This window comes from Musa acuminata, chromosome BXJ1-6 (genome assembly GCF_036884655.1).
Source record: "Musa acuminata AAA Group cultivar baxijiao chromosome BXJ1-6, Cavendish_Baxijiao_AAA, whole genome shotgun sequence".
NCBI lineage: Eukaryota > Viridiplantae > Streptophyta > Magnoliopsida > Zingiberales > Musaceae > Musa > Musa acuminata.
The window spans coordinates 8,444,403-8,461,297 of NC_088332.1; the positions used below are offsets into that span (position 1 = coordinate 8,444,403).

Sequence of the window (16,895 nt, forward strand, 5' to 3'; positions counted from 1 at the left end):
ATTTATGTATGCTCTCTTTTGCATTTCGGTACTTGATTTTAGATGCTAGTTCTTCTTACCCTTGGCTGTTAAGTAATTTTTGAGTCGATTCATTCTTTTGCAGCTAGTTCTTCTACTCTCGATTCATTCTATCGAGACGTCACTCTGAGATGCAAATATTGTTTTTTTTTTTTGTATATATGGATGGAAGAATGTACATTTTAGTTGTACCATTTGAGGTTTTTTGCTTTTCAATCATCTAGCATGTTGCTGCAATTGTAGATTCGTACGTGGTGCGATCCGAGTCGCTGAAAATATTCTTAGGTATCATGGAACCGCATCTCAGATTCATCCACCTTTCAATATCTATTAATTGTTATTATTAGTACAAGTCGATATATATTGGATCGAGATTTGAATCTGATAGATGTCGTCGTGAAAGTGTTGCTTTTTCTTATGGTGACAACGCTCCCACCTCGTAAAATTCTAAATATGTTGGTCTTCTTCGATCGTGGATCGGATGCTCGGACGACGTTCGGACATGCTCGTGCGCGACCCCCGCGCGTCTGTTTGTATATAGTATATACTATGTCGGGGCAAAGGAAATCCGACCGGGTCGGCGGTCGGGTCGGACCGGACGGACCGGTTGGTGTCCGAACAGGATAAGACGATCTTCTTGCGACACGGACGGGGGATCAAAACCCTAGTCCCTCTTTTTTCCTCTTGCAAATCTTCACGAAACCCTAATTGGAAGCTCGGTGGCGGGAATAACAGCACCATCCGCTCAATGCTTCCTTTCTGGAGGTAATCGCGGCTATCTAGCTTTGGCTTTCTCGTTTTGTATTTCTCCCTTACTTTTCGTCCATAGTTGTCGTCGTTCTTCTGTTAGGAATCGTGATTTCTTACAAATCTAGCGTGGTTGTTGATTTTTGTGAACGAAAATTACTCTGAAACCCTAATTCTGTCCGCTTCGATTCTCCTCATAGCGTTTTAAGAACTGATGTACCCTCGAGCGAGTTCGAAGATTCTTCGTTGCTGTCGCTAATTCTATTGATCGGAAGCATTTGGTGGATTTAGTTGTGTTGCGATGAACTGGAAAAAGGTTCGACGTAATTCACCGTGGCATATACTTACGAACCCTTGGAATGTTGGACAATTTTAGTATTGGGGGGCTGTGAAAATGGTTCAAATTATTAAATGTGTCTCCTCATTTTAAATTCCTCAGGATTTCTGTTTCAGTTCTTAACTCGAGCAGTTGGAAATTCATGTGCTTTGTACTAGTACGATGGTACCTATCATATGCTGTTTCCTGTTCTATGCTGATTTTAGATGACTGCTTTGCTAATTGAGGTCATGCATCTATCGTTGACATCTTGTTCAATATCTTAGGTCTTTTTTTTGTACGCATGCTAGGTGCATACTTACCTTTATTTGCAAAATAGAAGTACCCTCTATATCAATGATGTTATTTCTAATAAATGTTTCTAAATTGGTTTCATGATTTGCAAAATAGAAGTAATTCCATATTTTATCTTAAAATATGGAATTACTAATTTCAATATTGCTTTTCTTCTGCTGTATCAAACGTACTATTTGCTTTTATAAATCCTGTATATATATATATATATATATATATATATATATATATATATATATATACTGAGCTGGTTTAGTAGATCAACTATTGATGGGTGATTTTTTATGGTTGGATACAGCATATAAGAAACCTTCGTGTCTCTTCTCAAATGACTGTTCCAAATGTGTGGAGTTTAGAAACACCAAGCGACATGAAAGAAACTTTCCCAGCTGTCTTCAATGATCCAACTTCAAGCACCGGAGATGCTAAAATAACATGTAACTTGTTTCAAAGTGTCTCATTTAATTCCCATCTATTTGATAGCCCAGTGCTTGGTGACGGTTTTTCTGCTTCCCACAGTGAGTTTGATTAGGAGTATGAATTACACTCTCAGAATTGTTCAGAACTGCTTTAAGTTGTTAAAATAACATTGGCTGTTGCAGGATATATACCTAATGAGCACCATCGCGTAGTTGCCGGTGTTTCTCTTGGTTCTGCTGGAAACCTTACTTCTTGGTCCGGAGGGAAACCTGAACCAAAATCTCCTCAACATGTACCACCATTATCAAGAAACATTACCATTAATCAACACTTTGGCAATCAAATGCCACCAGAGCAATATAATGAATGGCACAATAACCAATTTTTGCATGAAAGCACAACTAAAGGGATGTCTTGCATGGCTCAGATGCCTTTCTGCAGCACTGTTAATAACTTTCACAATGCTGACGTGCCTCTTTCAATGGGTCATGTTCAAGTAAAAGATGGGGCAGGAGCACCTGAAGCATTCACAGATCCCAGTATCTATGGTGAGTCTATAGTACTTAATTGATTTGTTCCAGAATCTTCATACTTTTTTTCATTTAACTTATTGACTTGACTTTGCAGGTGATACTAGATTGATGTTTGATTGGAAGTTTTCTTCTTTAAATGTGTCCAGCGTGCCTGTATCACCATTTGTTTCAAGCATAGATTCCAAAGTTATGAAGGGACGGTTTATAGGCTCTAACTTTGAATTGACCGACATGATTGGTTTGCAACACCCACCACCTGGTTCAGGAAGCCTCCTTCAGTCCTATTTAAAAGCACAGGTGCATGATTCACATCAGGGGCATTTGTGTCAAATCAAGCAAAAATGTATGGGCTCACAACCGTCACCGCAAGGGCCTCATCCACCATATGATCCATTTGTTCAGCATCAATTCTTGCAAAAGGATCAATATCAACAACAGGAAGAAAACGTAGTTGGAAATCAGGATTTTGCGTCATCACATTCAGAAAGCTTTTTGAATGGGCCACGTCTCATGAACAGTCAAAATTTATTGGACGTAGTGCCAATTGAGCCCCTGGCTATCCATGACGTCATTAAGCATGAGCAACCTCCACCAATGTTCGAGGGTATTGCTTCTGAGGTTGACAATTTAACTACAATCCCACAAAGGCCAACACGATTCCAAGCCATCCACAATGTCTTATTCCTATACGAACATGTTAGGAACTGTCAGGATGATGGGAAAGGTTGCATCTTGTTGCAGTGCATGAACTTGAAAAGGAATCTTCATCACATTTTCCATTGTAAAGATGCTAACTGCACAAAGAATTGCTTTAAATACAAGAGGCTGTTTGATCATTATACAGAGTGCTGTAAAAGTTTATGTAGTATTTGTGGTCCTGTAAGAATGAGACTCAAAGAAGTTTCTCAGAGGAATTTTAGTAATGCCTTCACTGAACCAGAGACTACTTTGCCTGCTCTTCCAAGGCCAGACCATAAGGAATCCGCCTTTAAACGTGCGAAAACTATGCATCATTTTGATCAAAATGGAACTCATCATGTATCTCTACCGGTCATGAATTGCAGTCTTCTAACTGACACAGGAGTGTCCCAACTAGGTCAAGAGGTGAGCATACCTGTAGATATGAAAACTGACAGTCCAGAACCAGTGGAAAAGCAATCTGTGGATTCCAATTTTAGAGATTCTGGAGAAATCTATGACACAAAAATTGAGGATACAGAAGTCAAGATCCAAGAAGGTTTTGGTGTTGAGCCTGCTGAGTTAGCACAGGTGGTTACACATTCTGAACAAGAAAACCTTGTTCAGCTTGAGTTTCTCGAGGCTGATATCAGTGGTCAGTGTGACATCACTCTAGCAGCAGCCTCTAAAGTGTCTGAAACAAAGATGGACAACCCAAAAAGAGTTGTTTCTCTGCTTGATACATTTACTGTAGAAATGCTTAGGGAACATATCAGAAGTCTTGAGCAACACATTAGCAAGGTGTGTCTCCAACTTACTGGAACTAAGATTTTGTGTTTTTCATGCTTATGAATCTAAGAGATGTCTAAACAAAGGATCCAAAGAGGACACTGTTCTGCAGGTTTCCATATTGAATGAGTTTCACATATTTTTCACCCATGATTTCACATATAGCCTCAGATTGGCCTTAAAATAGTATATTTGGTGACTAATTTTGAAATTTTAATTACCACTTTGGAGTATCTATTATTATGTAAAGTTTTATGTTTTGACTAGTCAAAATTGGTGGCAGCTTTGTGCTAATAAATCTATATTTATATTAGCTCTATCAGAGCATTGGATTTATAAATTCTCACAAGTGATACATTTCGGGTGTTTCAATAAAACGACAATCATTTTCAAATAATATTTTGGTGTAACATGCTAATTCTGTATCTTGCATGAGATGTTGTTTGGCTAAATTTTTCATGTTGTGAAGTCTTTTATTCAAATGAAATTATGTATTCTTTTCTACAAGATATATGTTGTATGATGCTACTTTTGTATATTTTTTAAAACTCTTTTCCATGAGGAGAACTGCAATAATTAAAATGTGTATGTAGGCCTAGCATTGAAGCCAATCGGCTTTAGTGAGCTCAAAATTCCTTAAGTTGATTGCAAGAAAAAGGAATAGGATGTCCTTATAAGTTACTGCTGTTGCACATCTTCTTGTGATGCTCATATTTGTCATATAATGTGTACAACCTGTCTGTCATCGTGGTGCTGTACTTATGGTCAAGGTACAATTTACTCTCATGCTTTAAGCTGAATGAATTATTAAATAGACAATAATTACACTCGGAATACAGGGTAATAATTTGATGCCAAGTAGGCCAATGAACCTTTTATGGTTGCAGCATGATCTTCTAGTTATATTTAGATTTGGTACAAGCATGAACCGTTTAAAGCAAAATGTGATTATCAAACAGCTTGGAGAATGAGAAGATCAAGATCGACATATTTGCATGCTGTATTCTCTGATTAACTTGCTTTAACACCTTTTTTCAATTTCAAACTTGTGCTGAGATCTTTTTCTAGACCTACGATCCTGAGATAATGAATTTTGTGCACATGTGCTATTGATTTCACTCTAGCTATCTTTCTATTGTGCTTTGAGGAATTAATTAGTTTGCAACTATAGTGTCTTATCTGGAAAATTATCTAGGATAAAGCAAACACCAGCGAGTCCCAAGGTATGGAGCACTTGGTAGATCAGAACTTTTGCAGTTTGTGTGGGATGGAGAAACTTATTTTTGAAGCACCACCAAGGTATTGTTCATCATGCTACAAGCAAATCAATCCGAAAGGAGTTTATTATACCATGAGAAGTTTCAAAAGCACAAAGTACGGGTGTGGTGCAAAGATTTCTTTCTGTGGTAAGTGCCATGGTGCTTCTGGTGAGAGTATCAAGGTTGGTGGGGAAGATATTCGAAAGTCTGATTTGGAGAGGAGGTTAAATTATGCTGAAACTGATGCTGAAACTGAATGGGTAACTGCCTTCATATTAAATTTGCCTTTTTTTTCTTTACCATGAAAATATTTTTAAACTTTGTTTGTGAATGTGTTTTCCAGTGGGTCCAATGTGATAAGTGCAAAGCTTGGCAGCATCAGATTTGTGCTCTTTTCAATGGGAAGAGGAAGGAGGCATTGCAAGCTGAATACATTTGCCCAAAGTGCTACTTGGAGGAACTAGAAAGGGGAAAACGTGAACCACTACCACAGAGTTCTATTCTTGGAGCAAGCGACTTACCAAAAACAATCTTGAGTGACCACATAGAGCAATGGATATTCCAGCGTCTTAAACAAGAGAGAGAAGAAAGAGCAAGGATATTGAAAAGGAGTGTTGATGAGGTAATGCATCTTATATTCTCTGAAATTTATCCATGTTCCTTGTCTTATATGAAAATCATCCATGTTATGTAAGATCCTTATTTATTAATGCACACAAGATACTTGGCAAGCTGATTTTTTTCCAAGTACTTTGTACCATTGATAACATACTAAGCAGTTTGACCTTTTTTATGCATTTAAGGATAGAGCATGTCATGCAGAGAACACTAGCCCAAATAAATAACAAAGTGTTTACAGTGGCCACAGCTGCTGTTCTTGTAGTCCTGTGTTTGTGAAGTTTCTGAAAGCATAGAAGTTTTAGCTTTCAAATCGTCTTTGGCAAAACGGCATTGGAAAGTCAGTTTCTCGTGCTAGTTTCTAGCTTCACCTTTAAAATGAAAAGAACATGATAAACATAATGTCAGTCGTAAGTAACTCAAATGGAACTATAAATCCAAGTAAATCCAAAGTCTCTTACCTTATTTTAATACTTCCCCCTTTCACCTTATTTTAATACTTCCCCCTTTCATTTTTTTATTCTGTTAATAATAGAATAATCAATTTTTTTAATGAACTTAGCTTGTTGCTTATCATTTCCCTGTCTTATATACTGAAGTTCAAGAATCTCCACTAGATCTGATATTATTCTCTAGTTTGTTGTGAAAAATGAAGAAAGGTTGACATGCTCATGTCTAAATTTGGTGTTCCATTGTGTGGTATGACTGTTTATAATGGCTTTTCACTACTTCCAAATGTTTTAACTTCAACAAAAAAATGAATAATTTTATCAGATTCATGGATGGTCATATACATGAACAGGTATGTAATTATATAGATCGTTTATAATGTAGTAATATATTAAAGATTGTGCTTATAGTACAAATTGGTGGATTGAATGACATAGTCACATTATAACTACAAGTAGTTTTCTGCCATCGTTTGGAAGGATTGTATTCTTTATTAAATTGTTCCATTAAATTTACCAATAGCATAGTTATGATACACACTTTTAAGGCAGCCCGTTTATGTCAACTTGCTTTGTCGCCAGAAAGCCTCCGTTGGTTGATTAGTTGCTGACTACATATAAACGGAATACCTGACGTTAGTTGGGATGGTGAAACCCAGTGAAACATTGAACCCTGATTTTTCATATAGAAATCATTCTCAATCAAATGTCTTGAATATTTGTGGTTAAATGCGATCAAGGTGAGGACTTTCTTTCTAAACACGACAGTATGTTCTGCTATCATGCTAGTGGCAGATGGTCTTTGAAGCTTGATTCTGGCAGTGGCACTAGTCCCTCGATGCTTTGATGCATAACTAATGGGCAGATCTGCTTAGTTATTTGGTCTTGGTTAAACTGAATTTTAGTTATTTTGCTTACTTTAGTTTTTATAATGGATCGGACATAAAACTCAACTAACATCAAACTCCTGTATTTTAGCATTTACCCCAGTTATATGGTAGTTGTGGAATTAGATAGTATCAGTTTTATGTTTTGATTAGATTTTATTTTCTCATATCAGGTGCCTGGAGCTGAAGGTCTTATAATTAGGGTGGTTTCATCAGTTGACAAGAAATTGGAAGTAAACCCAAATTTTCGTGAGGTTTTTAAAGAAGAAATGTACCCTTCACATTTTCCTTACAAATCTAAGGTGGAAAATTTAAAAGCTTATTCTGCTGTGTCTTGCATTTTTTCATGTTATTAGTTGCAACATTATCCTAGCAATCTTATATCTTATGCTGTATCAAATTTGTTTATCCTCTTTAGGTCATTCTGTTATTTCAGAAGATTGAAGGTGCAGATGTTTGCCTCTTTGGCATGTATGTCCAAGAATATGGTTTGGACTGTGCTTTCCCAAATCAAAGATACGTCTGTATTTCATATATAGATTCTGTTAAATATTTCAGGCCTGAAATAAAGGCTGCTACAGGGGAGGCTTTACGGACTTTTGTTTATCATGAAATTTTGGTATGTAAAAGAATTGATAGCTATTGAACTTCTTGTAATCTTATCCTATTAAAAATGAAATTATTGATGAAATTGATCTGACACTATTTTGATATTTTCTGTTTATCTAGATAGGGTACCTTAACTACTGCAAGAAATGTGGTTTCACTAGCTGTTATATATGGGCTTGCCCATCTCTGAGGCAAGACTATTATATTCTGTATTGCCACCCAAAGACACAGAAGACACCAAAGTCTGATAAGCTTCGTGAATGGTAAGTGCTATTCATGTAACATGCTTGATGCACCTCCAAGTTGTACCATTATCTTGCCTTCCAACGTAGTCTGATGATCTCTCAGGTACCAAACAATGATACGGAAGGCCATGAAGGAAAAAGTAATTCTGGAGCATACCAATCTATATGATAATTTCTTTGTGCACACTAGTGAATGTAAGACTAAGGTCACTGCAGCTCGTTTGCCATACTTTGATAATGATTTCTGGCCTGGAAAAGCAGACATCCTCCTTCAGGAGGATAAGAATGAGTCTCAGAGAAAAGGAACGAAGGCTGTAATCGAACGAGCACTACGGGCTGCCAAACGTGATGCTTCGGCAGGAAATCCAAAGGATATTCTGCTTATGCACCAAGTAATGCTTTCTCGAATTTATTGATTTCATATATCTTCACTTTGCATTTTTTTCCCCTCCAAATAGTTGTTATTTATGGTTAAATCCAAGTTTACTATGTACAATCAGGTCAATTTAATCCTGCATTATATTTGGTGGGTATCAACTTTGTGGTTTACCAGGACAGTGAGCTTTCTCATATCCATACTCTTCTATTGGAGTTCTTTTTAGCCTTCACTTTCTGGTCTTTCTTTTATTCACAGGATAGTGCCTTCTCCACTTGGCATCATTGTAAGGTTCATGATTATCATTCATCTGGCATGAACAGTATGTGTCTTGTTGTTACATGTTTAGGTCATCTTTTGGCCTTTGATTGCTGACACAATAAACTCCAACTGGCACAAATTGTTGGTGTGTCAAAAATCTATTCCCATACCCATAAGCCATGAGATAGTCCTTGACCCAATTTTACATGTTGATTCCTGATCATTTTGGTTCCTACTGCTTTTTCTTTCATAGCATGCTTGTGACACTTTATGACATAATACTTGAAATTTGAGTCTTTAATTAACATGTATATTTGGTCATATATGTTAATTTATATTCAACAGCTTGGAGAAATCATCCGCCCAATCAAGGAAGACTTTATCATGATCCATTTGCAGCATACATGCAAATATTGTTATCTGCCTATTGTATCTGGAAAGCAGTGGGTCTGCAACGTTTGCAAAAACTTTCATCTTTGTGAGTGGTAAGCTTCTTTTTTCCTTATACTATGATTAAGCACTAAGTTTATGTGCCCTTTTTTTGTTTCCTCTACATATGTAATTACTCAGTTTATAAAACAATTTTATTGGTGTTTAAATTGTGTTGGAATTATTTTACAGAATTGTCTTCTATTAGCAGTATGTGGCTTCCTCTTCTCATATCTATGAGTTGTATATTGGACACTAATAAATTGTTGTTATAAGTAATGTAACAAGAGTAAAATGGTTTAATTGAATTATTTATTTGAATAAAAAATAACAAAAGAAACAACTAAAGATGGTTACTTAAAAGATATCATGCAAACTGCACAGCAATAATGGTGACATTCCTGGTCATGAAAAGTCACTAAATCGTTTACTTGATACATGAACACAGCTATGATAAATTAACTAAAGATAGTTTCTTCCAATGGATTGCCATGCCACATTCTGCATGGCCGCAACTATCATGTGCGCAAGCGTCTTTTGGCTGTCATTCTTGGTTATGGTGTTTAGCTGTGGATGCATGAATCTGCTTAGCTTTATTTTATATCATATAAGCATATACAGGTTCAATATATGCAGGCTGGCACTTGATTCCTGGGGCAAGTTGCTCAATGGACACTGCTGATATGAGTATATAGCGCATGCTTATCAACTTGGAATAGGTGTTTTTGCATTTGGTAACTAAGTCATGAATGGTGTACAATGTATATGCTGCTTATAGCCAGCCGCCCAAGCTCAATTGTTTTCTTAACTTCTGAAAGAACAAGGATATTATAAGTTGACAAAGATGTATAGTTTTCAGATATATCTTCTAATCATATTTCATTCTCTTGACTGACCCTGAATAGCAAATGTATCTGAATCATTTGACAATATTATGTTTTTATATGATTTCTTATAGTAATTGAAAGGAAAATTTGGTCAACTCCATTTTCTTGATTTTTTTAATTACTTTTCATCAAGGTATTTGGTCTTGCATTACTAAGCATAATAGAAATCAGGGCTGACAATGGAAATCAGGACTTGATCAAAGCAGAATAGCTATTAGAAATGAGGGTTGTGTCTGGTGAGATTGAGATTACTAGACAGTTTGTATTATTTTAATAGGAAGTTAATATGTGGATGACTGGAGGTGAACTGCCCTTGAACTTGGTTCCTTTGGATCAAGGAGGACTATTAGTTGCATGGCAGGTTTACATGTATCTTCTTGTCAAGAATAGTGTTGTGATGGCTTGGTGCACTGTCCATTATGAGTAAAAAAAAGTGCTGATCGTTGTTTTCTTTATGAGTTTTTTAGAAACATCTCTCTGGTTTTTTTCACCTGGTTTTAAGTTTTGGTTTTTAACATTTTTTTCTTTGTTTAAAATTTTTCTATCAGGTGCTATGATAAAGGGCAGAATCTCGATATGAAGGATAGACACCCTGTTACTTCTAAGGAAAAACATTCCTTTCGACTAGTAAGCACCTAGACTCTGTTTTACATGTAATTTTGTTGATATCTTTTCTAATTTTTTGAAATTTCAGGTTGAGTCAGATGGTCTTGCAGATACCGATGATAAAGATAAAATGATGCAGAGTAAACTGTTTGACATGAGAACTGGATTTCTAGGTTTTTGTCAAAGTGAGCAATACCAATTTGACACCCTCCGAAGGGCAAAACATTCGACAATGATGATCCTTGATCATCTTCATGATCCGACTGCAATCACGACTGCATCCTCATGTGCCATTTGCCATTGTAACATGGATAATGATCCGAATTGGCACTGTATGATCTGTCAAGATTATCATCTTTGTGCTGATTGCTATCATAAGAAAGGAGCTTCTTACCATAAGCATCAGTTGGTAAGCCATGCCACCATGGCTGATCGTACTCTGCAGCCAAAAACACAAAGAAATGGAAAAATAAATATTCAGGTGTTTGTTTGAATTTTTCTTATTTATTTAGTGCATCATAATTTTAAGATATAGAAGACAACTTTTTGCTTTTGTAGAATGCTGTCCTCTCTGATCCAAGGGAATAACTGATAGTATTTATATGCTTCTATCAGTGTGACATCCATCTTTGAAGAATAGGCTGATCACGGCCCTTCCTCTTTGTCTTTTAATTCGTCTTCTTCATTTCCTTTCCACGAGGTTCTTTGATACATCTTTTACCATTTATACAGTTGCTAAATTCACCACCTTGTTCTTTGGGACAGATGCTAGTAGCTCCTAAAGACCATGATTGTTAAAAGATTGATTAGCATGCATCCATAGGTTTCAAAATTTCATTATTAGGGCATTTGGATCATTTTAGCACTTATATGCTTTTTTTATATTATTCCTTTCGATCACTAGAATGCTTCTCGAGTGTTCCGCTATATTATGTGCATAGCATTCTTATGTGTCTTTACATTACAGCTCCGTCAAATGCAAGTTTATTATGTCATGTTATTGGTCAGTCAAATAGATTACTAAACTCATGTGATCTTGTTTTCTTCTGATACATATGGAACTAAATTTGTTCTGTGCCTGTTTCTACAATTCACTGATGTCTCTGGCAGAAACTTGAAAAAAGAAAAAGAGTTCAAACATTTGAAGGCATCAAAGATATCTCAACTCTGGTACACACACACACACACACATATATGTATATATATATATATATATATATAGAGAGAGAGAGAGAGAGAGAGAGAGAGGATGGGCTACCAGTTCCCCTTCATCATATGACTTGTATAAAAAGGCAGTAACTATGGAATTTCATGATTGCAATGCTTTTGAGGATTCCTTTTTCGTTTCTTATTTTCCTACTTGCATGTGAAACAGCTTTAGTGCACTTTTTTAATGCTGGTACGTGTCAATTAACAGATGATCCTTGATGCTTTGCTGCATGCACCAAAGTGCTGTGCTCCTCGGTGTGCTTATACATGCTGTCTGCAAGTCAAAAAACTCTTCCTTCATAGTAGGAAATGCAAGGTGCGTGCTCATGGAGGTTGTATATCTTGCAAAAAAATCTGGCTGCTTCTCCGGTGGCATGTCCGTGTTTGCCAAGAGTTTGATTGCCATGTGCCACGGTGCAAGTATGTATACAGTGCATTTTTTTTTTTTTTCTCTTTTTGCTGAATTTCCCTTTTATCTATTTCCTTTAAGACCTACATTGATGATTTTTTACGATTTAGGGATCTTAAGGATTTTACAAGGAAAATGAGACATTCAAGATCAAAGGAATCAAGCCGCAAGGTGGTTTCTGAATCCAGTATTTCACCAGATAAGCAGTTACCAAGTTTTTTTGCAAGTCTAGAGGGCCCATTATGATGTGATTTATCTAATCCAAGATGGTGGACTAGCAGCTGTAGCTTAATTTTTTACCTCAGGTTGAAGATGGAGGAAATAATGAAGAAAATGGAATTCCCTGTTTGTAACAGCTTGTATATATGTAGGATTCATGGACGGGAGAGCAAGAAAGCAACATATTTGCCCTGGGTACGATCATGCGATTTGCCTCGTATTGATCACTAATTTATCAGGGTGACTGAAGTAGAAAAGTTATAGAAGCAAAATGACACCAGTGCAATAACCTTGGCATCAGTGTCCAAGTATCATGGACAATCTGTATATTAAGTTCTTGTATTTAATTGCACAGTATCAATTCTTTTGTATGACCAAATAAACGAGTAATTGCATCAGTAAAAGGTAAAACTTTTCCTGTCTGCTTGGTAAGATCTTTCTGTTCTTTATGGTGAATAGTTGGGGTTGCAAGTAAATGTGGTTCTTGCACAAGACAAGATGATAATTTGCTTTTGGCCTGTGTCTCTTATTCTGGGAGAAACTTACCGGGACGGTATTTGGACTCGCACAAAGTGGAGTTTGCTTTGTGAGGATGCTGCAGAGAACTCCAATTCTTTCCCCTCTCATTCCAAACAATCATATCGAGTCGAGCCCTAGTCAAATAATGTCAAATCTAGAGATGGGACCGCCAAAATGCTACAGCAGAAATGTCAAATCTTGAACAGAGACTGTACGATGGTACTCCACCATTCCATCAAATAATGTACTGCTTTGCATCAATCTTCACTGCGGCCTCATTGATGGGAGATGAAAGGAAACAGATGGTGGAATCCTCGATAGGTGGAAGTAATAAATAGAGAGGCAATGATCTGTTAACTGCACTTATTCTCACAATGAACCAGCGATAGAACAGCAATGCAATCCAGGGAGTCGACCTTTAAGCCTAGGAAGAGAAAGCTGGCCATCCACAATCAAATGCTGGCTTGAAGTGCAATCTTTAATGCTGCATCCACAAGATGATGCTGTCCTCTGCCCACCGCAATCATCATAGGATAAGGATGTAGTGCAATGGCCGCAAGGCTACTTGGAGGCTCTGCTTAATAATGGTAACAGATGGCACAGGTCAAAACCTTCTGAGGAAGCCAATCAAGTAAATGGTCCACATAATCACCAGCATCCATGTAAAACTTCTCCGAATCCATCATATTGGCTGTGCTGCCGTCAGGATTCATGGTAAGAAGTATGTTCTGGTTGACTTCGCACCTCGGTTGATAGGACAGAGATAGATCTGAGTTAGTGGCGAGCCAGTGGATGTCGGATTCCACCTTCCATAGAGAAGCTCGATCTGACAGCAGAGTTGGCATGCTGCAGAAGTATCTCATTTATCGATTTAGGCTTTGATCCCCTCTTCTGAGAAGAAAAAACAGTTTTATTGTTCTATATGAAAGTCCTAATGCCGAAGCACAAAACAGAGCTACAGCTCTAATGGAAGAACCCATGTCCTAATCTACATTGAAACTATTCTCTCTTTCTTTTCGGTGTGACATCGTTTTCCTGTCAAATTTTGCTGCATGCATTATATTGATCATTTATGGATCCAACTGCCTTTCTGCGGTCTTCATTTCTCAGCACTGCAGGAATGAAGGATTATCCTGATGACGAACTCCATGAAAGCATTCATAAATACGCACTGCAGATAAGCGACAATAGCTTGATAAACTACTCTAACATTCTGCCAGAATATACTGCCTGCTTCATACAAGTAGTAAATATGGTGTGTACAGCTATCTGTGCAGGTTTGGACATCCTACAAGAGCATGACCAAAAGAAACATGACCATCACCTCTTGAACAACAATTCCCCACCAAAAACCACTAATTGAAGAAGCAGGAAACAGAAAAGAGGTCGACAGACCAGAATTCTGATCTGGATTCCTATCATCTACCCTCTCGTTGGCATTGGAGCCATTGGCGGAGGGCTCTTGGTCTCGCTTGCATTGTGCCACACCGTGAGGGGCACTTCCTGTGGCCATGGCTGCAGCATTGCAACAGAGATTTGGATTGTTCCAAGAAGCAAATCTCTTTCCCATCCTCCGGTAGAACCTTTCGGGGAACTCAAGCTCCCCCGTTAAGTTGTTGCCATTGAGATAGAGAGCAGTAAGAGAAGGCAGAGCTGCGAACTTGGAAGAGACAATGCCAGAGAGGTGGTTGTTGTCTAACGCGAGGTATCTCAATCTCTTCAGGCTTGCAATAGTTTCAGGAATCGTGCCTTCTAAACCCATATGGGAAAGGTCCAAGGTGGTAAGGTTCCTCAAGTTCTTCCACTCGAATTCCAGCAGACTCCCACCCCATGGGTTGTAAGACAGAAGCAAAACCTGAAGTGACTCCATGCCAGCAAGTGATTTGGAAGGAACACCAGATAAGCTATTGTTCCTGAGATCCAGAAGGGTAAGGTGGCTGAGATTTCCAAGCCCGGGAGGAAGGCTTCCATGTAATCGATTGCTGTTGATGTCCAGCTTTAAGAGTGAACTGAGACCGCAGAGAGAGGAAGGGAGAGAACCAGTCAGGGAATTCCCGCCGAGGTCCAAGATCAAGAGCTGGTTTAAATTGTTGCAAAGAGAAGCTGGAATTTGACCAGAGAATCGGTTCCCCGAGAGCATCAGTCTCTTCAGCTGGATCAAATTCCCAAGTTCCATCGGCAATTCTCCCACCAGTGAGTTGTCGACTAGCACAAGGGACCGTAGATTACGAAGCTGACCAAGGTTGGCTGGGATTCCTCCCACGAGGCCTTGATTCGAGCGCAAATCGAGGTTTTCCAAGCTTTCAGCTAGCTTCTCCCAGTTGCTTGATGGCAAGCTAGTTTGTTCATGAGAAGAGAAGCAATCGAAGATGGAGAGGGTTTTGAGATGCTTGAGCTGAAATAGTAGTGGACTGAACTCTGATTTCTCCGTGCATTCCAGTGAATTCTCAAGGATGGGTCCGATGCTTAGGGCCGTAACGTACCATAGACCATCAAAGAGATCGCATGATACTCCCTGCATTGGGAAAATATCATGAATCAAATAAGTAAAGTCAAACCCCTGACTGACTCTGGAAAAAAGTCAAATTTAGAACAAAATTTCGTTGTATGATGAACATCCATCATCTTCCTACTCTATCGAATTCCTGAAATAAATATGAGAAGCCGCATCAATCAATTTAAACATCTATGTGATTTGGACAGCAACAAGCTTCGATAGCTAATGCTGCTCGAGTTTTCAGTCTTGCAGGCAGATACTCAAAAGTATATCCATATGCGAGTGAGATCAAATCAAACATTCGAAAAGCAGCACTTGAGTCATGCAAGCTCATGCTTGTCGAAAGTAGCAATTCCCATGTCTCCGAGATACGAATGATGCTCAGAAGAAGGGAAAAGGAGGAAGGAACCTTGGTACTGTCTTTGCCACACAAACCTATTTGGATCTCCTAAATAACTTTCGCTATTAAGAAAGCCGATGGCAGGAAGCGATGTTCGCAATTCAAAATGAAGTCTTGCTATCTTATTTGTATCAGCATGAATCTAAACACAAAAAAGAGAACTTGCAGATCAATTTAATGAAGGAATCAAACTTCTGATGTCTGTTAGGAACCTGTATTTGCGTCCAGCCGCAAGGATCCGGATAAAGATCCGACCCATTCCACCGTTGTCCGACAAAGCCTTGGATCACCATGTACAGGGCTTCTTGCTCTGTCTTCTCCATCGGAGCGATGGAGCTTTCTGGTTGGGATAACGCTTGGAAGATGAGGAATGGTAGGAGGAGAAAAGCCCGTGGAGAAGCCATCTTTGTCATCGTGAATCTCGAGAGCAGAAGAGCCAGGGTGATGTCAGTCAGCTCAAGACACAAGCAAGAACAGTGCCGAAACTAATCGAAGAGATGCGGAGAAGCGCAACCATCTGGATAAAGATGCAGAAGCAAGCCTCTCCGACGACTAAAAACCAGAGAACCTTGTGATCTGTCGACGGTGTGGGAAGAAGCGGAGCTTCTCATGCGCGAAACGCGATACTCATGCTGGTAGAAACAAGGCCGACATTATCAGAGAAGGCAGCACTTGGGCTCACAAGAAAAGCAACGGTAGGCAGCAGATTCTGAAGTGGGATGCGGAAACTCTAACTACCACAAAATCCAAAAAGTGAGCTAAACAAAAGAAATGTATGCCAAAAGGAAATGGATCGAAAGAAGGGAAGCAGTGCCGAGAACATTCCCACAACCGATGCGACAACCAAAAATTGAATCCGAAGGAGAGCAGTGGATGGGCTCTTCAAGTACTCGAAGAACACAAGTATTCGAAAATCTATGGAAAGAACGGATACAGATCGGAGAGAGAGACCGCGCTAACGATGACATTTATTGCGGCTCGGTAAAGTCGAGTGATGATGGCGAGGACAAGAAGTAGAAGAAGCGCGCTGAAAAGATTGGGGAGATCGATGCACGGCGGCTGAGAATAACGAAGGGGAGGGGGTTAATTATTATTACTGATGTAGTTAGTTATTTTAATATTTATATTTTTAAAATATTATATTAATATATTTATAGTTATAAAAGTAAAATATCTTTATCCATACATTCTAATATAGTT

At 38.4% G+C, this 16,895-nt stretch overlaps 2 protein-coding genes across 3 annotated transcripts; one reads left to right on the plus strand and one right to left on the minus strand.

The window, feature by feature from the left end:
• Positions 1-583: 583 nt before the first annotated feature.
• On the plus strand, positions 584-12,701 carry LOC135676031 (histone acetyltransferase HAC1-like). 2 transcript variants are annotated; one of them, XM_065186791.1, is made up of 15 exons: positions 584-783; positions 1,695-1,914; positions 1,999-2,364; positions 2,444-3,828; positions 5,012-5,335; positions 5,419-5,697; positions 7,203-7,331; positions 7,448-7,648; positions 7,759-7,901; positions 7,987-8,275; positions 8,866-9,005; positions 10,385-10,463; positions 10,531-10,923; positions 11,860-12,071; positions 12,171-12,701. In XM_065186791.1, exons 2-15 carry the CDS (start codon positions 1,725-1,727, stop codon positions 12,304-12,306), a joined length of 4,266 nt encoding a protein of 1,421 aa, XP_065042863.1. In that variant the 5' UTR covers positions 584-783; positions 1,695-1,724; the 3' UTR covers positions 12,307-12,701. The 2 variants fall into 2 exon arrangements, with proteins under 2 accessions (XP_065042863.1, XP_065042864.1); XM_065186792.1 differs by having other exon boundaries at positions 585-783; positions 1,695-1,833.
• A 1,289-nt stretch (positions 12,702-13,990) lies between these two features.
• LOC135676032 (piriformospora indica-insensitive protein 2-like) lies at positions 13,991-16,696 on the minus strand. The gene is made up of 2 exons (XM_065186793.1): positions 15,908-16,696; positions 13,991-15,313 (listed from the first exon to the last, which is right to left on the minus strand). The coding sequence occupies exons 1-2, from the start codon at positions 16,106-16,108 to the stop codon at positions 14,087-14,089; spliced, it is 1,428 nt and encodes a 475-aa protein (XP_065042865.1). The 5' UTR covers positions 16,109-16,696; the 3' UTR covers positions 13,991-14,086.
• Between the last annotated feature and the right edge of the window lie 199 nt (positions 16,697-16,895).